Here is a 21,616-nt window from a genome sequence, read left to right as displayed (position 1 = left end):
ATTTAGTTAATTTTTAAAGCCTTCTAAGCAATATGAAGTCTTATTTGGCAGTTATCATAGATTGGAAATTAACTGAACTTGGTCTGAGTGAATCAAATGACCAATAACTTGTTTAAACCATTCTTCACACTGTAAAATGCAGCTATCTTTATTTAATGAGTGAAGAGTGAACAACTCAAAACTTGACTCTGAACTTTCTACTTTTTCATTTATGAAGACAAATGATTGTTTTGAATTGCTGCCATGAAACAATTTCAGTTAAGTAAATATTTCTGGAAAGAAAAATTAATCCGTGGATCTTCCTAGGAATATTTCATTGTCATTTAAAATCACTGTGATTTAATCTGATTAATCTAAGTTTTCACTCTCTGTTTAGAAACATCACTTTTTGTGAAAGTCAAACTTTTTAGACATGACTGAACATGGGCTTGCATCTACTCTTACTGAAATGCCTCTTATAAATCCACTGATCAACGGAGATCCTATATATCGGGTAAGGGCAGTTTTGCTTTTTTTTTTTTTTTCCCCCATTAAAACTGGTCAAATTTTTATTGAACTCATTATTACCTTTTATTTAGAAAAACTGTCACTTTTAATGATTGGGCACTTACTTTGTAAGTTTGTAGTCTCTATCAGCATCTACTTATCTTCTTAAAATTGCTTGAGTGATATTTAACACTACCTTAGGTCCCATATAACCTCCTTTTCGGTGGATTTAGATTCTTTTGTAGCCTCCACTGGCAGGCTCAGAAGTTCTGGCAATGTGTCTTAAAGTTATACTACCCAGAGTCTATTCCGTTGAATGATCTTAAATATGACTCTAAAGCAGATTCAAGTTCATTTATACCCATTCATAGCTGTAAGTTCAACTTTCTAATATTTAAAAGTATCATTTTGAGCAGCAGTGACATCTACCCACAGACTTGGTCTCCAGAAAGAAAGTGGTTGTGATTCAGATTTAGCATTTACCCATTTAAGATAATCTATTGAAGAAAAATCTTATCTACAAATGTAATGTAATTTCAGACTTAAATTTAAGAAAACAGGGAAAACCACTGCACCATTCAGGTATGACCTAAATCAAATCCCTTTTGATTATACAGTGGAAGTGAGAAATAGATTTAAGGGACTAGATCTGATAGACAGAGTGCCTAATGAACTATGGACAGAGGTTCTTGACATTGTACAGGAGACAGGAAGCAAGATCATCCCCAAGAAAAAGAAATGCAAAAAAGCAAAATGGCTGTCTAAGGAGGCCTTACAAATAGCTGTGAAAAGAAGAGAAGCAAAAAGCAAAGGACAAAAGGAAAGATATACCCATTTGAATGCAGAGTTCCAGAGAATAGCAAGGAGAGATAAGAAAGCCTTCCTCGGTGATCAGTGCAAAGAAATAGAGGAAAACAATAGAATAGGAAAGACTAGAGATCTCTTTAAGAAAATTAGAGATACCAAGGGAAAATTTCATGCAAAGATGGGCTCAATAAAGGACAGAAATGGCATGGACCTAACAGCGACAGAAGATATTGAGAAGAGATGGCAAGAATACACAGAAGAACTGTACAAGAAAGATCTTCATGACTCAGATAATCACGATGGTGTGATCACTCACCTAGAGCCAGACATCCCAGAATGTGAAGTCAAGTGGGCCTTAGGAAGCATCATTATGAACAAAGCTAGTGGAGGTGGTGGAATTCCAGTTGAGCTATTTCAGATCCTAAAAGATGATGCTGTGAAAGTGCTGTACTCAATATGTCAGCAAACTTGGAAAACTCAGCAGTGGCCACAGGACTGGAAAAGGTCAGTTTTCATTCCAATCCTAAAGAAAGGCAATGCCAAAGAATGCTCAAACTACCGCACAGTTGAACTCATCTCACATGCTAGCAAAGTAATGCTCAAAATTCTCCAAGCCAGGCTTCAGCAATACGTGAACTGTGAACTTCAAGCTGGTTTTAGGAAAGGCAGAGGAACCAGAGATCAAATTGCCAACATCCGCTGGATCATCAAAAAAGCAAGAGAGTTCCAAAATACATCTATTTCTGCTTTATTGACTATGCCAAAGCCTTTGACTGTGTGGATCACAATAAACAGTGGAAAATTCTGAAAGAGCTGGGAATACCAGACCACCTGACCTGCCTCTTGAGAAACCTGTATGCAGGTCAGGAAGCAACAGTTAGAAATGGACTTGCAGCAACAGACTGATTCCAAATAGGAAAAGGAGGACGTCAAGGTTGTATATTGTCATTCTGCTTATTTAACTTATATGCAGAGTACATCATGAGAAACCCTGGGCTGGAAGAAGCACAAGCTGGAATCAAGATAGCCTGGAGAAATATCAACAACCTCAGGTATGCAGATGACACCACCCTTATGGCAGAAAGTGAAGAGGAACTAAAAAACCTCTTGGTGAAAGTGAAAGAGGAGAGTGAAAAAGTTGGCTTAAAGCTCAACATTCAGAAAACTATGATCATGGCATCCGGTCCCATTGCTGCTGCTGCTGCTAAGTCACTTCAGTTGTGTCTGACTCTTTGTGACCCCATAGACGTCAGCCCACCAGATTCCCCCGTCTCTGGGATTTTCCAGGCAAGAACAGTGGAGTGGGTTGCCATTTCCTTCTGCAATGAGTGAAAGTGACAAGTTAAAGTGAAGTCACTTAGTCGTGCCCAACTCTTAGCAACCCCATGGACTGCAGCCTACCAGGCTTCTCCATCCACGGGATTTTCCAGGCAAGAGTACTGGAGTGGGGTGCCATTGCCTTCTCCGTCTGGTCCCATTACTTCATGGCAAATAGATGGGGAAATAGAGGAAACAGTGGTTGACGTTATTTTGGGGGGCTCCAAAATCACTGCATATGATGACTGCAGCCATGAAATTAAAAGACGCTTACTCCTTGGAAGGAAGGTTATGACCAATCTACACAGCATATTAAAAAACAGAGACATTACTTTGCCAACAAAGGTCCATCTAGTCAAACCTATGATTTTCCCAGTATTCAGGTATGGATGTGAGAGCTGGACTGTGAAGAAAGCTGAGCACTGAAGAATTGATACTTTTGAACTGTGGTGTTTGAGAATACTCTTGAGAGTCCCTTGGACTGCAAGGAGATCAAACCTGTCAATTCTAAAGGAAATCAGTCCTGAATATTCATTGGAAGAACCGATGCTGAAGCTGAAACTCCAATACTTTGGCCATGTGATGGGAAGAACTGACTCACTGGAAAAGACCCTGATGCAGGGAAAGATTGAAAGCGGGAGGAGAAGGGGATGACAGAGGATAAGATGGTTGGATAGAATCACTGACCCGATGAACATGAATTTGAGTAAACTCCGGGAGCTGGTGATGGACAGGGAGGCCTGGCGTGCTGCAGTCCATGGGGTCGCAGAGTCAGACACGACTGAGCGATGAACTGAACTGATCTAAATGCGAAAAGGTCTCTGTTTTTCTTCAGAGCTTAAAAAAATGAGCAAATATTGTACTTCTAGCTTATCATTTTGACATCACCATGTCAAAAGCAGCCAGTATAAAAATGACCTTATTAAAATTAAAATTACTTTTTACTAGATGGAGAGTTATCTGGATACCACTGTTGGAACACAGTGTACTGCTAATTATTCACAAATGATGACTCATCCCAAGAGATATACCAGATGGCCTTCTTGCCCTCAATACTGGGTACAACAAGTATGTTTGAATTTTTCCTTCAGATAAGTTTAGTTTTCTGTTTTTCTCTTTTTGCAGATTTTTTTTTTTTTGGAGGGTTGGAATTTGGTTCCTCCATCTCAATACACCTATTTCCTATGATCTTATTATATTAAGTTTTACTTGGGTGAGGGGGGACCTGCTCTTACTTAATGCCTAGTTGTACTCTACTCCTTGAGCATTTTGCGACCCCAGTTAGTGATTTTGAACATTTTTTCAAAAAGACAATGATGATTTTTCATAGATTAATGGAAAATATGCCATTAAAGAATGGTTTGTTTCTAGATTATATTGGTGCATGTTAACCCTGGGGAGACCCTCACCATTAAGTCTGATGATGGGAGCATTCAAAATATTCAAGGTCAGTAAAAGTATGTATGTTGTTTGATATCAAATAGAGGTGAATTTAAATATTAGTGTGAGATGATTTTACTAGTAATCTAATCCCCTAATATCCTTTCTTGTTTGAGCCATACTGAGTGCTCTTAAGTTTATATACTCCTCATAGGAGCATAATGTCAACAGAACAACCAAAACTCATCTTGCTAGTGTTACTACAGACCTTCATGTAAAGTACTTATAAAAATTAACAATTAATTGAAGAATTCCATTTGAAAAGGTCCAGATTTTGAAACTATTCACAACCCCTGATAGTTTTAGACTATCCTCTGATTAGGAGACTGGTGAGCATTCCAGACAACTCATTCATTCATATATTCAGCAAGTATTTCATTAATGCCTAGCCTATTCCAGCACTAAGCTAAGTCACTTCAGTCGTGTTCGACTCTTTGTGACCTTATGGATTGTAGCCCACCAGGCTCCTCTGTCCATGAGAACTCCAGGCAACAGTACTGGAATGGGTTGCCATACCCTCTTCCAGGGGATCTTCCCTATCCAGGGATCGAAACTGCTTCTGCGACTCCTGCATTGCAGGCAGATTCTTCACCACTGAGCCACCTAGGAAGCCCATTCCAGCACTACACTAAACATTTAAGACAGTAAAATGTATAAGATGGGGGAAATTATTCATATATAACTATTTGATATCTATCTATATACATATGTATATAGCAAATGTGCAGCATACATAATTATTTCAGTAGTAGTACAAAGTTAATAAATATTTACTTCATTTAAGATTTATTACTGGGTCTTCCCTGGTGGATCAGTGGTAATGAATCCATCTGCCAATGCAGAAGACTGGTTTGATCCCTGGTCCCAGAGGATCCCACATGCCACAGGGCAACTAAGCCCATGCACCATAACTACTGAACCTGTGCTCTAGAGCTCGTGTGCTGCAACTACTGAAGTCTGCACACCCTAGACCTTGTGCTCAAGAGAAGCGACCACAATGAGAAGCCCACACACCACAAGTACAGAGTAGTCCTTGCTTGCTACAACTTGAGAAAGCCCCACACAGCAACAAAGACCCAGCACAGCTAAAATAAATAAATAAATAATAATAATAAATTTTTAGAGATTTACTATTATTTCAAAGTGCAGTGATTTTTTCTGTTTTTATGCCAATTATTTTGCATCTGAAGGTGATTTTGAGGTATGTCTCAAATTGCTTTGAAACATCATTTAGCATTGGGTTCCATATGGCTGCTATATACAGTTTACCATAAACTCATCTTTATTACTTTCCCCCTTATTAAGAGCAAATTACCATTCTAGGCCTTGAAGCCACATGTACTGTTACAACTAAGCACTAATTATAATAATTTCAGATAAACAAAAGAATGCTGATATACAAATGTCTCTATTCTGTGTTGTATTTTTATTTCCTATGCTATGTGTGTTTAAGATAGTAAGAATACCTAGTATAAAAATAAGGCATCACATGAGTAGCATTGGGTCCTTTATGTTATGTTGTTCCTCCCAAATTATCTCACTTTGCTAATATTAGTTAAAAGCCTTCATGTGAAAAGTTTTTTATATAATATCACTATAAAATGTATTTTATGATACAGAGTAAAACTTTTATTATTCAACATACAACTATGATAGGTGAATAAAATGAGTAAGTAAAAGACAATTATGTGTATGTACTAAGTCACTTCAGTCATGTCAGGCTTTTTACGACCCTACTGACTGTAGCCCACCAGGCTCTTCTGTCCATGGGTTTCTCTAGGCAAGAATACTGGAGTGGATTGCCATGCCCTCCTCCATGGGATCTTCCCGACCCAGGAGTCAAACCCACGTCCCCTGTATCTCCTACACTGGCAGGCAGATTCTTTGCCACTAACACCACCCAGAAAGCCCAAAAACAATTATACTTGAAGTAAATACACTAGCTGTGTATTTGGCCAAAATTTTTATGATATAAATTTCACCCAATCCCCGATACATACATGGTTATTTTTCATCATTTGTGATGAGTTTGTATTGATTTATCTACATTCCTACCTAGTTTCCTATGTAAGTAAACAAAATACACTTTCAAAATGGGTGACTTGTTAAGACTTGGGACTAGTTTTCACTGTGCAAAGTTAAATGGAATTTTTTAAACTTATTCAAAATTTTATTAATAATAATTCTCCTTTAGGACCCGCTGATGTACCTTTGATGTCACCAAGTGGTACTTTACCACCAATATATCTTCCTCCTGGTTACATGTCTCAGGTATACTACTGTGGTTTTCTTTGGTATTTAGCACTAAGTCACCATTTAACAGTTCTTTTTACATTACAGTATGATAAGAGAAATTCTAGAATACCATTTATTTATTCACTTTATTGTTATCATGAATGCCAAAAGGCAATTGCAGTGATGTTTAACCAAACCTCCCTAGTTCAGTTCACTTCACTGGCTCAGTCCTGTCCCACTCATTGCGACCCCATGAACCACAGCACACCGGGCCTCCCTGTCCATCACCAACTCCCGGAGATTACCCAAACTCATGTCCATCAAGTCGGTGATGCCATCCAGCTATCTCATCCTCTGTCGTCCCCTTCTTCTCTGGCTCTCAATCTTTCCCAGCGTAGGGGTCTTTTCAAATGAGTCAGATCTTCGCATCAGGTGGCCAAAGAATTGGAGTTTCAACTTCAGCTTCAGTCCTTCCAATGAAAACCCAGGACTGATCTCCTTCAGGATAGACTGATTGGATCTCCTTGCAGTCCAAGGGACTCTCAAGAGTCTTTTCCAACACCACAGTTCGAAAGCATCAATTCTTTGGTGCTCTGCTTTCTTTATAATCCAACACTCACATTCAAACATGACTACTGGAAAAACCATAGCCTTGACTAGACAGACCTTTGTTGGTAAAGAAATGACTTTGTTTTTTAATATGCTCTCTAGGTTGGTCATAACCTTTCTTCCAAGGGGTAAGCATCCTTTAATTTTATGGCTGCAATCACCATCTGCAGTGATTTTGGAGCCCCCCAAAATAAAGTCAACCACTGTTTCCGCTGTTTCCCCATCTATTTGCCATGAAGTGATGGGATCAGATGCCATGATCATAGTTTTCTGAATGTTGAGCTTTAAGCCAACTTTTTCACTCTCCTCTTTCACTTTCGTCAAGAGGCTCTTTGGTTCTTATTCACTTTCTTCCATAAGGGTGGTGTCATCTGCATATCTGAGGTTATTGATATTTCTTCCAGCCATCTTGATTCCAGCTTGTGCTTCTTCCAGCCCAGGGTTTCTCATGATGTACTCTGCATATAAGTTAAATAAGCAGAATGACAATATACAACCTTGACGTCCTCCTTTTCCTATTTGGAATCAGTCTGTTGCTGCAAGTCCATTTCTAACTGTTGCTTCCTGACCTGCATACAGGTTTCTCAAGAGGCAGGTCAGGTGGTCTGGTATTCCCAGCTCTTTCAGAATTTTCCACTGTTTATTGTGATCCACACAGTCAAAGGCTTTGGCATAGTCAATAAAGCAGAAATAGATGTATTTTGGAACTCTCTTGCTTTTTTGATGATCCAGCGGATGTTGGCAATTTGATCTCTGGTTCCTCTGCCTTTCCTAAAACCAGCTTGAAGTTCACAGTTCACGTATTGCTGAAGCCTGGCTTGGAGAATTTTTTTTTAATTTTTTTTATTAGTTGGAGGCTAATTACTTCACAACATTTCAGTGGGTTTTGTCATACATTGACATGAATCAGCCATAGAGTTACACATATTCCCCATCCCGATCCCCCATCACCCCTCCCTCTCCACCCGACTCCTCTGGGTCCTCCCAGTGCACCAGGCTCGAGCACTTGTCTCATGCATCCCACCTGAATTTTGAGCATTACTTTGCTAGCATGTGAGATGAGTTCAACTGTGTGGTAGTTTGAGCATTCTTTGGCATTGCCTTTCTTTAGGATTGGAATGAAAACTGACCTTTTCCAGTCCTGTGGCCACTGCTGAGTTTTCCAAGTTTGCTGACATATTGAGTACAGCACCTTCACAGCATCATCTTTTAGGATTTGAAATAGCTCAACTGGAATTCCACCACCTCCACTAGCTTTGTTCGTAGTGATGCTTCCTAAGGCCCACTTGACTTCACATTCTGGGATGTCTGGCTCTAGGTGAGTGATCACACCATCGTGATTATCTGAGTCATGAAGATCTTTCTTGTACAGTTCTTCTGTGTATTCTTGCCATCTCTTCTCAATATCTTCTGTTGCTGTTAGGACCATGCCATTTCTGTCCTTTATTGAGCCCATCTTTGCATGAAATTTTCCCTTGGTATCTCTAATTTTCTTAAAGAGATCTCTAGTCTTTCCTATTCTATTGTTTTCCTCTATTTCTTTGCACTGATCACCGAGGAAGGCTTTCTTATCTCTCCTTGCTATTCTCTGGAATTCTGCATTCAGATGGGTATATCTTTCCTTTTGTCCTTTGCTTTTTGCTTCTCTTCTTTTCACAGCTATTTGTAAGGCCTCCTTAGACAGCCATTTTGCTTTTTTGCATTTCTTTTTCTTGGGGATGATCTTGCTTCCTGTCTCCTGTGCAATGTCAAGAACCTCTGTCCATAGTTCATTAGGCACTCTGTCTATCAGATCTAGTCCCTTAAATCTATTTCTCACTTCCACTGTATAATCAAAAGGGATTTGATTTAGGTCATGCCTGAATGGTATATTGGTTTTCCCCACTTTCTTCTATTTACGTCTGAATTTGGCAATAAGGAGTTCATGATCTGAGCCACAGTCAGCTCCCAGTCTTGTTTTTGCTGACTGTATAGAACTTCTCCATCACTGACTGCAAAATCAATCTGATTTCAGTGTTGGCCATCTGGTGATGTCCATGTGTAGAGTCTTCTCTTGTGTTGTTGGAAGAGGGTGTTTGCTATGACCAGTGCATTCTCTTGACAAAACTCTATTAGCCTTTGCCCTGCTTCATTCTGTACCCCAAAGCCAAATTTGATTGTTACTCCAGGTGTTTCTTGACTTCCTACTTTTGCATTCCAGTCCCCTATAATGAAAAGGACATCTTTTTTGGGTGTTATTTCTAGAAGGTCTTGTAGGTCTTCATAGAACTGTTCAACTTCAGTTTCTTCAGCATTACTGGTCGGGGCATAGATTGGTTTACCGTGATATTGAATGGTTTGCCTTGCAAATGAACAGAGATCATTCTGTCTTTTTTGAGATTGCATCTAAGCACTGCATTTCGGACTCTCTTTTTTACTATGATGGCTACTCCATTTCTTCTAAGGGATTCCTGCCCACTATAGTAGATATAATGGTCATCTGAGTTACATTAACTCATTCCAGTCCATCTTAGTACACTGATTCCTAGAATGTCGACATTCACTCTTGCCATCTCCTGTTTGATCACTTCCAATTTGGCTTGATTCATTGACCTAACATTCCAGATTCCTATGCAATATTGCTCTTTAGAGCATCAAAACTTGCTTCTATTACCAGTCACATCCACAACTGGGTGTGGTTTTTGGTTTGGTTCCATCCCTTCATTCTCTCTGGAGTTATTTCTCCACTGATCTCCAGTAGCATATTGGGCACCTACCGACCTGGGGAGTTAATCTTTCAGTGTCCTATATTTTTACTTTTTCATACTGTTTTGGGAATTCTCAAGGCAAGAATACTGAAGTGGTTTGCCATCCATTCCCCAGTGGACCACATTCTGTCAGACCTCTCCACTGTGACCCGTCTGTCTTGGATGGCCCCACACAGCATGGCTTAGTTCTTTGAGTTAGACAAGGCTGTGGTCCGTGTGATCAGATTGGCTAGTTGTCTGTGATTGTGATTTCAGTCTGTCTGCCTTCTGTTGCCCTCTCTCAGAGCCTACCATCTTACTTGGGTTTCTCTTACCTTGGACGTGGGGTATCTCTTCACAGCTGCTCCAGCAAAGTGCAACCACTGCTCCTTACCTTGGAAGTTGGGTATCTCCTTACGGCCACCTCTCCTGACCTTGGACGTGGATTAGTTCCTCTCGGCTGCCACTCCTGATCTTGCACGTGGGGTTGCTCCTCTCAGCCACCGCTCTTGACCTTGACCACTCCCCAGACTGTCTTGTAAATAATGCCTTATTCATCTAATGAATTTATATCTCTTCATATTCATTAATACTTCATTGTTTTTGTTTGTTTCTATATATTTTAACCAGTCTTAATTATCTCCTACAATTGCTACTGTAAAGGCTTCTGACAGTGTGTGGACATTATTCCCTCAAATTACTTAGTATTTTCAGTTCAGTAGTATTTCATTGTCAGTTGTCAGACTACAATGGGCACTTTTTTAAACATGCATTTATTTATTTTATTTGGAAGCTAATTACTTTACAATATTGTGGCGGTTTTGCCATACATCAACATGAATCAACCATGGGTGGACATGTAATGTGTCCTACCATCCTCAACCACCCTTCCACCTCCCTCCACACCCCATTCCTCTGGGTTGTCCCAGAGCACCAGCTTTGTGTGCCCTGCTTCATGCATCCAATTTGCACTGGTCATCTATTTTACATATGGTAATATACGTTTCAATTCCATTCTCCCATATCGTCCCACTCTCGCCTTTTCCCACAGAGTCCAAAAGTCTGTTCTTCACATCTACGTCTCTTTTGCTGTCTTGTGTATAGGGTCTTGTGTATAGGTGTATAGGTTTCATTTTACTCAAACTCATGTCCATTGAGTCTGTGATGCCATCCAGCCATCTCATCCTCTGTCGTCCCCTTCTCCTCCTGCCCCCAATCCCTCCCAGCATCAGGGTCTTTTCCAATGAGTCAACTCTTCACATGAGGTAGCCAAAGTATTTGAGTTTCAGCTTCAGCATCAGTCCTTCCAATGAAAACCCAGGACTGATCTCCTTTAGGATGGACTGGTTGGATCCCCTTGCAGTCCAAGGGACTCTCAAGAGGCTTCTCCAACACCACAGCTCAAAAGCATCAATTTTTCAGTGCTCAGCTTTCTTCACAGTCCAACTCTCACATCCACACATGACCACTGGAAAAACCATAGCCTTAACTATGTGGACATTTGCTGGCTAAGTAATGTCTCTGCTTTTTAATACGCTATCTAGGTTGGTCATAATTTTCCTTCCAAGGAGGAAGCATCTTTTAATTTCATGGTTGCAATCACCATCTGTGATTTTGGAGCCCAAAAAAATAAAATCTGACACTGTTTCCACCGTTTCCCCATCTATTTCCCATGAAGTGATGGGACCAGATGCCATGATCTTGGTTTTCTGAATGTTGAGCTTTAAGCCAACTTTTTCACTCTCCTCTTTCACTTTCATCAAGAGGCTTTTTAGTTCTTCTCCACTTTCTGCCATAAGGGTGGTGTCATCTGCATATCTGAGGCTATTGATATTTCTCCTGGCAATCTTGATTCCAGCTTGTGCTTCTTCCAGTTCAGCATTTCTCATGAGCACCGAAAAATTGATGCTTTTGAACTGTGGTGTTGGAGAAGACGCTTGAGAGTCCCTTGGACTGCAAGGAGATCCAACCAGTCCATCCTAAGGGAGGTCAGTCCTGGGTGTTCATTGGAAGGACTGATGCTGAAGCTGAGACTCCAATACTTTGGTCACTTAATGCGAAGAGTTGACTCATTGGAAAAGACCCTGATGCTGGGAGGGATTGGGGGCAGGAGGAGAAGGGGACAACAGAGTATGAGATGGCTGGATGGCATCACCGACTCGATGGACATGAGTTTGAGTAAACTCCGGGAGTTGGTGATGGACAGGGAGGCCTGGTGTGCTGCGATTCATGGGATTGCAAAGAGTCGGGCACGACTGAGTGACTGAACTGAAATGAACTGAACTGAACTGTATAGGGTCGTCATTGCCATCTGTCTAATTTCCACATATATTCATTAATACACTGCGTTGGTGTTTTTCTTTCTTACTTATTTCTCTCTGTTTAATAGGCTCCAATTTCTTCCACCTTATTAGAACTGACTCAAATGAATTCTTTTTTATAGCTGAGTAATAGTCCACTGTGTATATGTACTACAACTTCCTTATCCATTAGTCTGCCAATGAACATCTAGTTGCTTCCATATCCTAGCTATTGTAAACAGTAAGTACTTCAATGAACATTGGGGTACATGTGTCTCTTTCAGTTCTGATTTCCTGGTGTATGCCCAGCAGTGGGATTGCTGGGTCATATGGCAGTTCTATTTCCAGTTTTTTAAGAAATCTCCACACTGTTCTCCATAGTGCCTGTACTAGTTTTCATCCCCACCAACAGTGTAAGAGGGTTCCCTTTTCTCCACACCCTCTCCAGAATTTATTGCTTGTAAACTTTTTGATGGCAGCCTACAATGGGCACTTTTTAAAACTTCCTCAAATGTTTATCAAGTACCTAAAATGAGTTTGAATAAACTCTGGGAGTTGGTGATGGACAGGGAGGCCTTGCATGCTGTGATTCATGGGGTCGCAGAGATTCGGATACGACTGAGTGGCTGAACTGAACTGAACTGAAAATGGGCAGAGAGCTTTGGCTCCTATAGAGATTAATAAGATATTACACTGCCTCAGAAATTTTATACTTGAGAATATGTCTTTTTCTACTGCTTGGCTGTGGAGATCAAGAACATAGTAAAGTCAATATGTGTGTGTGTGCTTAGTCACTCAGTCATGTCCGACTCTTTGCAACCCCATGGACTATAGCTTTGCAGGCTCCTCTGTCCATGGGGATTCTCCAGGCAAGAATACTGGAGTGGGTTGCCATGCCCTCCTCCAGGGGATCCTCCCAACCCCGTGATCGAATCCAGGTTTCCACGTTGCAGGTGGATTCTTTACCATCTGAGCCACCAGGGAAGCCCAAGAATACTGACTGGAGTGGTTAGCCTATCCCTTCTCCAAGGGAACTTCCCTACCCAGGAATCAAACTGGGTGTCTCCTGCATTGCAAGCAGATTCTTAACCAACTGAGCTACCAGGGAAGCCCGAAAGTCAATATAATATGGTTTAATTCTAAGTGGAATTATCTATTTAGGCAATGTCTAACAAAAATATAAATGCATGTACCCTTTCATCCATCAGTTCTACATTGAGGAATTTATCCAAAGATGTATTTTTATAAATGTGGAATAGTAAATGTACAAGAATTATTTTTTATAATATTGTTTGTAATCACAAAAGGCTGGAAACCACCCACAAGCCTGTCAATGGAAGACTGTTGAAGTATATCCATTTAATGAGATAATGGAGCACTAAGCAAATAAGCAGCAATGCAAGAAGTGGGGGGGAAGCCCTATGTATGATAGAGAAAGATCTTCAAGATATATTTCTATGTGTAAAAAACAAACTACAGAATGTGCAAATAATGCTACCTGTATGCAATTTAAAATGAGGAAAAGCAAGAATCTGTATTCTTATTTGCTTACAAGGCATAAAGAAATTCTGGAAGTTTTCATAAGAAACCAAGAACAGTAGTAATCTACTAGAGGGAAATAAGGAAATAAGGTTTAGGAGGGAAACTTTTCATATATTTTTTATACATTATAGTTTTGAACCATGACAATATATTATCTATTGTCAAAAGTTACTTTTTTAAAAAATGTATGGGAAAGGAAGAAATATCTTGCCTCCCACTTGACATTGTTTTACTTCATTATTGGTGTTTGATCCTTTATGGTTTTAGAGCACAGAATATAAATCTAAAACGTAGTAGGAAAAGGCTGATTTTTATGGATTCTAATAATGTTTATGACTCTGTTTTCCATCTTAGGTGGTGGAAGAAAATGGAATTCGAAAAATTTTCGTTGTGCCTCAGACAACCGACTACTATACGACCATGTCTGCTCCTATACAACAAGCGTCACACTGCATGGCACCAACTTTTATGTATCCACAAGCCACTCAACTGATATATCCCACATCTCAAGGGGAATTTCTGCCACCTTACATTCAAGAGCCTGTGCCACAGCAGCTGCCACCACCACCACTGCTGCCACATCCACCACCGTTGCCACCACCACCGCCACTGCTGCCACATCCACCGCCGTTGCCACCACCACCGCCACTGCTGCCAGATCCACCGCCGTTGCCACCACCACCGCCACTGCTGCCAGATCCACCGCCGTTGCCACCACCACCGCCACTGCTGCCAGATCCACCGCCGTTGCCACCACCACCGCCACTGCTGCCAGATCCACCGCCGTTGCCACCACCACCGCCACTGCTGCCAGATCCACCGCCGTTGCCACCACCACCGCCACTGCCACCACCACCAACAGCATTTATGTATCATGAGCAGCATGGTAGTATATAATATTCTTAAACAGGAGATATTTTAGTTCGTTAAAATTAACAGCTGTGGTCAACTATTTAAAAAGCAGAAGACATATGATTCAACAAATGATTGCATTTCATGCATATATATTTTGATGGATAATAAGAGGCATTGGTTTATATCTTATGCAAAATGCCCATAAACAGAATTTTCTATAAATTTTTTGTACTTTGACATAGCCTGTGATTTATGATATTTATTTTACTGACTGGATCTATAGAATCATATTGAAAAATCATAAAAGAATGTTTTCATTATTAATGGCATACAGTGGTATTATAAAAGACACATTATAATCATCTTTAAACCTTACAATTTGAAAGTAGTGTTACTCCCTAGGAAAACACTACCTGTATTTGCTCATGTTTTTCTTTCTGTATATTTCAGTACATAACAAATACACACATTAACCTAACATCTGTATTAAAGAAAAGTAGGCTTTTTTTAAGTAAAACATGGTTTATGAGTGCTTTTGGTGGTTTGAAAAAAATTTTAAAGATTTTGAGATATGTAATTATTGTAATTATTAAGCAGTGTTCGTTATTTCTTTTAGAAACCTATTCCCATGGAAGAGCAAATTATAACCAACTTGATGAAAGGACTGGTAAAATGGAAGAACATATGAAGAAAGAAATGCAAGAAAGCCAGATTGATGGGCACAAAAATAGCTGTATGATTACCAACACCTCACTGCTTTTGAACCAAGCCAATGATTTTCCCAGTATTCCTGGTACTCTGAGCACTTACACTGTGGACTATGCTCCAAGCACCTGCACTGTTGACAGTACTTCAAGCACCTACACCGGGGACAATACTTCCAGCACTTACACTGTAGACAATGTTCCATGCACCTACACTACCAAAGACACTTTGAGTACCTGCACTGTGAACAATACTGTGAACATTTACACTGCTGACAATACTCCCAGTACTCACACTGTTGACCACCCTCCAAGCACTTATATTACTGACAGTACTCCCTGGAATTCTTCCATTGACCATGCTTTTAATACTTCCACCACAGACACTGATCTGCACCCTTCCACTAGTGAAAATAGTGTTCAGGGCCCTTCCAGCACTAATCATGCCTCCAAGACTTCCATCTCTGACAGTACTCCCACACCACCACCTATTGACAGTACTCCAAGCTCTTCCATTCCTGACAGTGCTCCCAACCCTCCCATCTCTGAAAGTGCTCCAAGTACTTCTGCCACCGATGTTGCTCTCAATACAGCCAATGCGACCAGCACTTCCAATGCTGCTAGTGCTCACGTTGAAACTAGTCATGGAAACAAATGCATCAACCCAGGAAGCGAAGACATCAAGTGGAAACCAGATGGAAAACGAAGCAAGAGTCCATCATCAAATACTGCAGAAAAAGGTAAGGTGAGGATTTTGGTTTTGTTGCCAATGAACAGACATCCTAATATTAGGAGTCTCAGTGCATTTTAAATATTTAGGTGCCATTTTCTGCTTCCATTTCCTGTTGCCTTTTTTGTACCCTTACTTACCAATTCTCAATAAAACCACAATTAGGCTGCCTTTTTAAATTATGGAGAAATGACCATCTTCATGCAAAACATGTCAGGTATCTTATATGCATATCACATAATTTTTTCTAGTTATCTGCCAGTAAAACATTGAAAATTACTCTATCATCCTAAAAAGTTCACATGATTTTATTTAAATTGAAGACTTTAGTTCACCTTTTGTTAGAGTTCATTTAATGGCATACATTTTAGTCTGCTTTCTTATTTTAAAACTTTTAATGTAAATTGCTAATAGGTGTTAGTAGATCTCTTGGTGATGATATATTTGTAGTTGGGTAATGGGCATCTACATTTATCTTGTTTTTTGCCAATGTAATATTTTGTTTTGGGTTGCTTTTCTACTTTTAGAATGCAGAACAGAACATGGAAAGTCTTGCTGTTTCAGCATTGAGAAACCTGTAGTAAGTGACTAAAGAGAATATTTAAGTATTTCTTTTCATTTGCCTTGTCACTGTAAAACATGAAAATTCACTGATATTCTTCCCCAGCATAATTCTAATTTGAAGCCTTTACTTGAATAAAATTTCATAATCTTCTTTAGCTTTTAAGTACATAAAGATCCAATGTGGCATTGTTAAAGATAATATTAATGGCTCATTGTTTAGCCACAGTATTTAAGCACCTAATATGAAAAGAAAGATATACTTAACATCAAACAAGGCTTAGGGAAAGATTACACCATAAATTACAGATTATAATTTTTAAGTATCCTATTTGAATTCTTGTTATTTGTTTTAGGTTTCTGATATTCAGACAAACTCTGCTGTTATTTCATGGAAGACACATGGTTCTGAAAAATGCAATCATACTCAATCTCCTGTAACATTTGAATTAGCAATATCTAACAGTGGTAAAAATGGAAAATATATAAATGTATATATGTAAGTCTCTTTTTAATCATCTCTCATTTCTCATAATTCAATTCAAATATGCTCTTTAAACCTTAGCTTATATTTAGGCTAAGTACTAAAGATTTTTCTGCAGTTTTTTTTTTCAAGCTTTGGGTGTAATTTTCTACAGAGATAGTTTTATAAGTGGTGGTAGGTTGCCGGGTTGGTTCACAAAATTCATTGAATCATAGGTATTTTAGAGCTGAAGGAAACCTTACATATCAACAACTCCTCCATTCTCTTCAATTTACAGATGTCTTATATGACAGATTTAGACTTGGGGGAAGAAAAGATTTCCTCTAATTCTCCCTTCTCTTTTTTCACTTAAGGAAACATGATGGTAGGCCTTTATGTACACAAGGGAGGTATTTGCATTGCAATGGAAATATAAGACTCAGGCTTTCCCGGGAATTTCATTACAGGAGCTCATTATAATGCGGAACTATGATAGCAGAAGGAGAAGGAAATGGCAACCCACTCCAGTCTTCTCTCATGGGAAATCCCTTGGACAGAGGAGCCTGGTGGGCTACAGTCCATGGGGTCGCAAAGAGTCAGATATGACTGAGCAACTGAGCACTCGGCATATGATAGCAGGAGAATGAGTTTAGGAATGTGCTTAGAAGATAGAACCAGGACTAGAGAGAATACAATGGAGAACACAGTAAGAGCATAACCAAACACTTCCAACACCTTCTCAACTGGATAGGGACATGCAATCTGAAAGAGAACAAGCTGAGAGAGGTACAACAGAAAGGAAATCTTAGGAAAGAAAGAGAAATTCTTTTGCCCACTAAACAACTAGGCAAGAAATAAGTCAGAGATCTCGAGCTGTCTTACAGCACTTTAAAAATCATAAACATCTTAAATTTTATTTGCTAGAATTTGTCATCTTTATTCAGAGACTCGAAGTGAAAATTTAAATGTAATTGATTATGTAAAGTTTTATTTCTTTTATAATTAACAACTAGAAATTTTAATTTAAAAATTATAACACATAATCTTCTATATTGAGTAGACTGATGAAAATATGTAAAATGTGATGAAAAGCTATGTATAAAATTAAGTTTTGCATGAATTTACATAATAGTCTTTTTCTGGTATTATGTATTCCACAAAAGTCATTGTTTTTTAGAAAAAATATACTTTTGTCTATTCCTCTTATCACCCTACAACTTTGAGAGACCTTCACTTAGAAGCATAAGTCTTTGCTTAGAAGTAACAATCTTCTAGCTCTTTTCTGAGGCTATTTCAGGATTTACAAGCTCAGGAAGCTCCTTGAGGTGGTAGAATACACCAAAGTACTTATGAGTATTTGCTCAGGAAGATGTAGGTATAGGAGCACAGCCACTCAATCCACTGTAGCAGATAGGTGGCCATCCCCAAAAGACTGCTCTGTGTGAACAAATAAATTGCATGATGCATGGTGATTTTGAGGCTTTTCATATGAACACAATTTAAAATAAGCTAGTTATAGACAAATTTGTATTATTACAGTGTGAAGAAGCTGTAGCAATAAAATAAAATTCCACTTCCTAAAGGTATATTAACTTGGCATGCAATTAAAGAATTTTGAATTATTAATATCACATATTTTGCATTCTTATAAAATCTGTTCAAGTTATCTAAACTTCAAGAGAATTGTGCTTCTTTATCAGTTGTATATATAAGATTAAGATTTTACTTAACTTTTAAATATATGTGAGATCTGTTATAATCAAAGATTATCTCCACAGTGGTGATGAATTTACATTTACTCTACTTGATCTACAGCCATTCATGGTCTATTTTGTAAGGTAAGTACTCCATCCTACATAACCTCCCTCCATCATATAGCCAGTCCCACTCCTGAGTCTGTATCAGTTCACTATCTATGATTCTTATTGTCAGCCTTGCTACTTGCTAACAGAGTGGTCTTTCGTTCAAGTTTCAAAACAAACCCCTACAAATCCAGCATTAGTTCACTTTCTTTCATTTAAAACAGGTAAGAGGGTGGTTTGGGAGCCATTATTTGCAAGGATACAGCTTTGTTCAATTGGAAAAATTTTTATAATTAGCTCCTAAGAAATGTATCTGGAAACTCAAGTATGCAATTTAGTACATTTGTTAGGATAAATACTTGAATGCTTACAACAATTGTCATTACATTTTTAGAATTACAACTGAAAGAGGCTCAGCACACAGAACTGTGTCTGAAGTAGTTAGCTTCACAACTCCAGGTTGCAAACCAGACCGTCCGCTTGCACCCAAACTGATTAATCGATCCAAGAGCAGCCTGAATTTACAGTGGAAAGTAAGGATTTTACTGCCAAAAGTACTTCAAAATGCTTTTTAATTTAAAAACATTCTTCCCACTTTGTCTTGAATGTTAAATGTGAAATTTTGCTTGCTTCATCTGACCTATTCCCCTAGCTCTTTTCCATCTCCACAATCATCTTTCTCTTTCTGTCTATATAGAGCATCAAGTAAATGATAAATGTCAATCAAAATTTCAATAACTAATGAAAGTTGAAATGTCAATTTCTATAACCTAAATACATTTGTAATTGTGACTACCAATAAGTCTACCTCTCAATTTACTTTAAGTACTAACTTTCTTCCTTGCATAAAATTTAAGGAGCACAACAAAACATAAAATTTGGCATGTCCTATAGACTGTAAAAAGTACATTTTAACTTTAATATCTGAATTACCTCAAAAATAAAATGCAAACAGATTAATTTTACAGTGGTTTCTTTCACTTTGGTCATATATACATGTGTATGGTTGGGTGGGTATACTGTATAAAAATAGCTCATAATTTTATCTTTCTGATATTCTTAGGGTTCCAATGGTAATGGTTCTAAAATAAACAGCTTCTTTTTGGAATGGGATGAGGTAAGCAGTTTTGTTTTTTTAAAGCACTTATTTGTAAATTATTAATATTATGAATTTTTATTTGAAACATTTTATAATTTTCTAATATTTTATGTATATTATTAAGGGCAAAGGAGAAGACTTCAAAAATTGCTATATAGGTACCATGAAACAGCACAAGATCGTTCAACTGAATGCTTCTACAAAATATTCATTCAGATTAGCTGCCAAAAATAAGTTCGGCTTGAGGTACATTGAACTACTACAGTATTTAAAAGTTTATACTTCAATAAAAACTTGAAACTAATTTTTCCATCTTCATTTATTTTTTTCAGTGATTTCAGTGAAATAGCAGTCTTCCATACATCAGAAACTATGCCTCCAACACCTTCACCCCCTAAGCTGAAAGAAGCAGGAATCTGTAATTTGTCACTAGAATGGTGTGCCCCAACTAACACAAATCCAAATGACAGTCTTACTTATGTACTAGAAATGGAGGAAGCAGGATCTGTAAGTTTTTCTTTCATATCCTTTAGTCTTCAACTTCAGTCTTAGGTATATTTTATATGCATTTTACTCTGAAAAAAATAGGATTTTATTAATTTAATTAACTTACTTTGATCAAAGTATATGATTCCTGAGTCTCAGTGTCCTGGATGGGACCAGTGCAGAGCCAAGGTTAAGCAAGCCTATACAGGGAGATCTTAAGGTACCCAAGTCCCTACAAATAAGTTAGAAGCAGCAACAGCCATAACAACAGAACAGAGACCCAGAGAAGTGTGTTAGTTCTTCAACTTTGCACCTATCCTGGACAAACTTGCATGGCCACACAGATCTCCTACATACTTCACCAGGGCAAGCCATTTCCTCATCTCCCTGAATCCCTGATGTGGGTGGAGGGCAAATTGTTTCATTCCATTCCGAACTTTCAAGTCTATACTGAATAGACTAGTCAACTTAAAAAGCAACTGTAACTTTTATGTTATGTATATTTTACCACATTTTATTTTTTTTTATTTTTTTTTTATTTTTCAGTGGGTTTTGTCATACATTGATGTGAATCAGCCATAGAGTTACACGAGTTCCCCTTTTAAATAAAACAACTAATATTTAGTTTTTTTTGTGTAAGTAATATGTTAAGTGCCTTCATATACATTATCTCATTACATCCTGAAAAAAGGAGTCGTTTAAAGTAGAAATTATCTCTATTTTTTTTAATATACAGAGAAACTGAATTTCAGAGTCTAAGGGCCTTTCTCAGGACCACCCAGATGGAAAATAAGTTGAAGTTGGAACTTGAACCCAAGCCTGTCTCATTCCTAAATTCATTGTCTTTCGTTTCCAGGGGTTGGGTTTTAAACCTCAATACAATGGAGAAGATCTTTCATGCACTATAAGAAATCTTCAGAGAAGTACCACATACAAGTTCAGGGTATGTGGCTATAATTTATAACTTGTATCATATATTAATATAAGAGTATACACTTCACTAAAGATAAAAATGAGTGTCTATTGGGGTTGAAATGAAACCTTTCTGTATTTAGTTCTCAGAAATTTTCAGTCAAATAACTTGCTTTATAGTGTTATTTGCAAACTGCACATTTTCAAATCACACATTTATTTCCAATGGTCAACCAAAGTATTCTCTTTCACTCAAACAGATCTTTGCCTGCAATACAGAAGGAAGAAGCAACCCCAGTAGAGAAGTAAAATATGCTACCTGTCCAGATAAGCCTGGATCCCCTAAAAAACCATATATAAAGGGAAAGATCCATGCACACAGAGTAAAAATTGGATGGGGTAAGTAATGTTTTTCTATTTTAAAACTCACTCTAAATATTAACTATTGAGAAAAAAATCTTCCTCTAATTGCCCTCAGCTTTACAAAGTAGTCTCTTAATCATTTGTATATTAAATACTTTACCATATAAATGTTCCATTAT

At 38.3% G+C, this 21,616-nt stretch overlaps 1 protein-coding gene across 1 annotated transcript in view; it reads left to right on the top strand.

Moving 5' to 3' along the window:
- The first annotated feature begins 412 nt into the window (after nucleotides 1-412).
- The window catches only part of LOC136154528 (fibronectin type III domain containing protein 3C1-like), a 54,253-nt gene continuing 33,049 nt past the window's right edge, over nucleotides 413-21,616 (top strand). The window contains exons 1-15 of the mRNA XM_065916783.1: nucleotides 413-493; nucleotides 3,559-3,678; nucleotides 3,982-4,057; nucleotides 6,245-6,321; nucleotides 13,817-14,348; nucleotides 14,934-15,761; nucleotides 16,279-16,331; nucleotides 16,669-16,811; nucleotides 18,554-18,613; nucleotides 18,972-19,110; nucleotides 19,641-19,694; nucleotides 19,801-19,922; nucleotides 20,009-20,183; nucleotides 21,019-21,105; nucleotides 21,335-21,473. Of these exons, the coding sequence (XP_065772855.1) occupies nucleotides 413-493; nucleotides 3,559-3,678; nucleotides 3,982-4,057; nucleotides 6,245-6,321; nucleotides 13,817-14,348; nucleotides 14,934-15,761; nucleotides 16,279-16,331; nucleotides 16,669-16,811; nucleotides 18,554-18,613; nucleotides 18,972-19,110; nucleotides 19,641-19,694; nucleotides 19,801-19,922; nucleotides 20,009-20,183; nucleotides 21,019-21,105; nucleotides 21,335-21,473 (2,686 nt within the window). The remainder of the gene's footprint in view (nucleotides 494-3,558; nucleotides 3,679-3,981; nucleotides 4,058-6,244; nucleotides 6,322-13,816; nucleotides 14,349-14,933; nucleotides 15,762-16,278; nucleotides 16,332-16,668; nucleotides 16,812-18,553; nucleotides 18,614-18,971; nucleotides 19,111-19,640; nucleotides 19,695-19,800; nucleotides 19,923-20,008; nucleotides 20,184-21,018; nucleotides 21,106-21,334; nucleotides 21,474-21,616) is intronic.

The sequence above is a fragment of the Muntiacus reevesi genome, chromosome X (genome assembly GCF_963930625.1).
Source record: "Muntiacus reevesi chromosome X, mMunRee1.1, whole genome shotgun sequence".
NCBI classification, from domain to species: domain Eukaryota; kingdom Metazoa; phylum Chordata; class Mammalia; order Artiodactyla; family Cervidae; genus Muntiacus; species Muntiacus reevesi.
The sequence above is the reverse complement of the archived record's forward strand: the minus strand, read 5'-3'. Positions and strand labels throughout refer to the sequence as shown.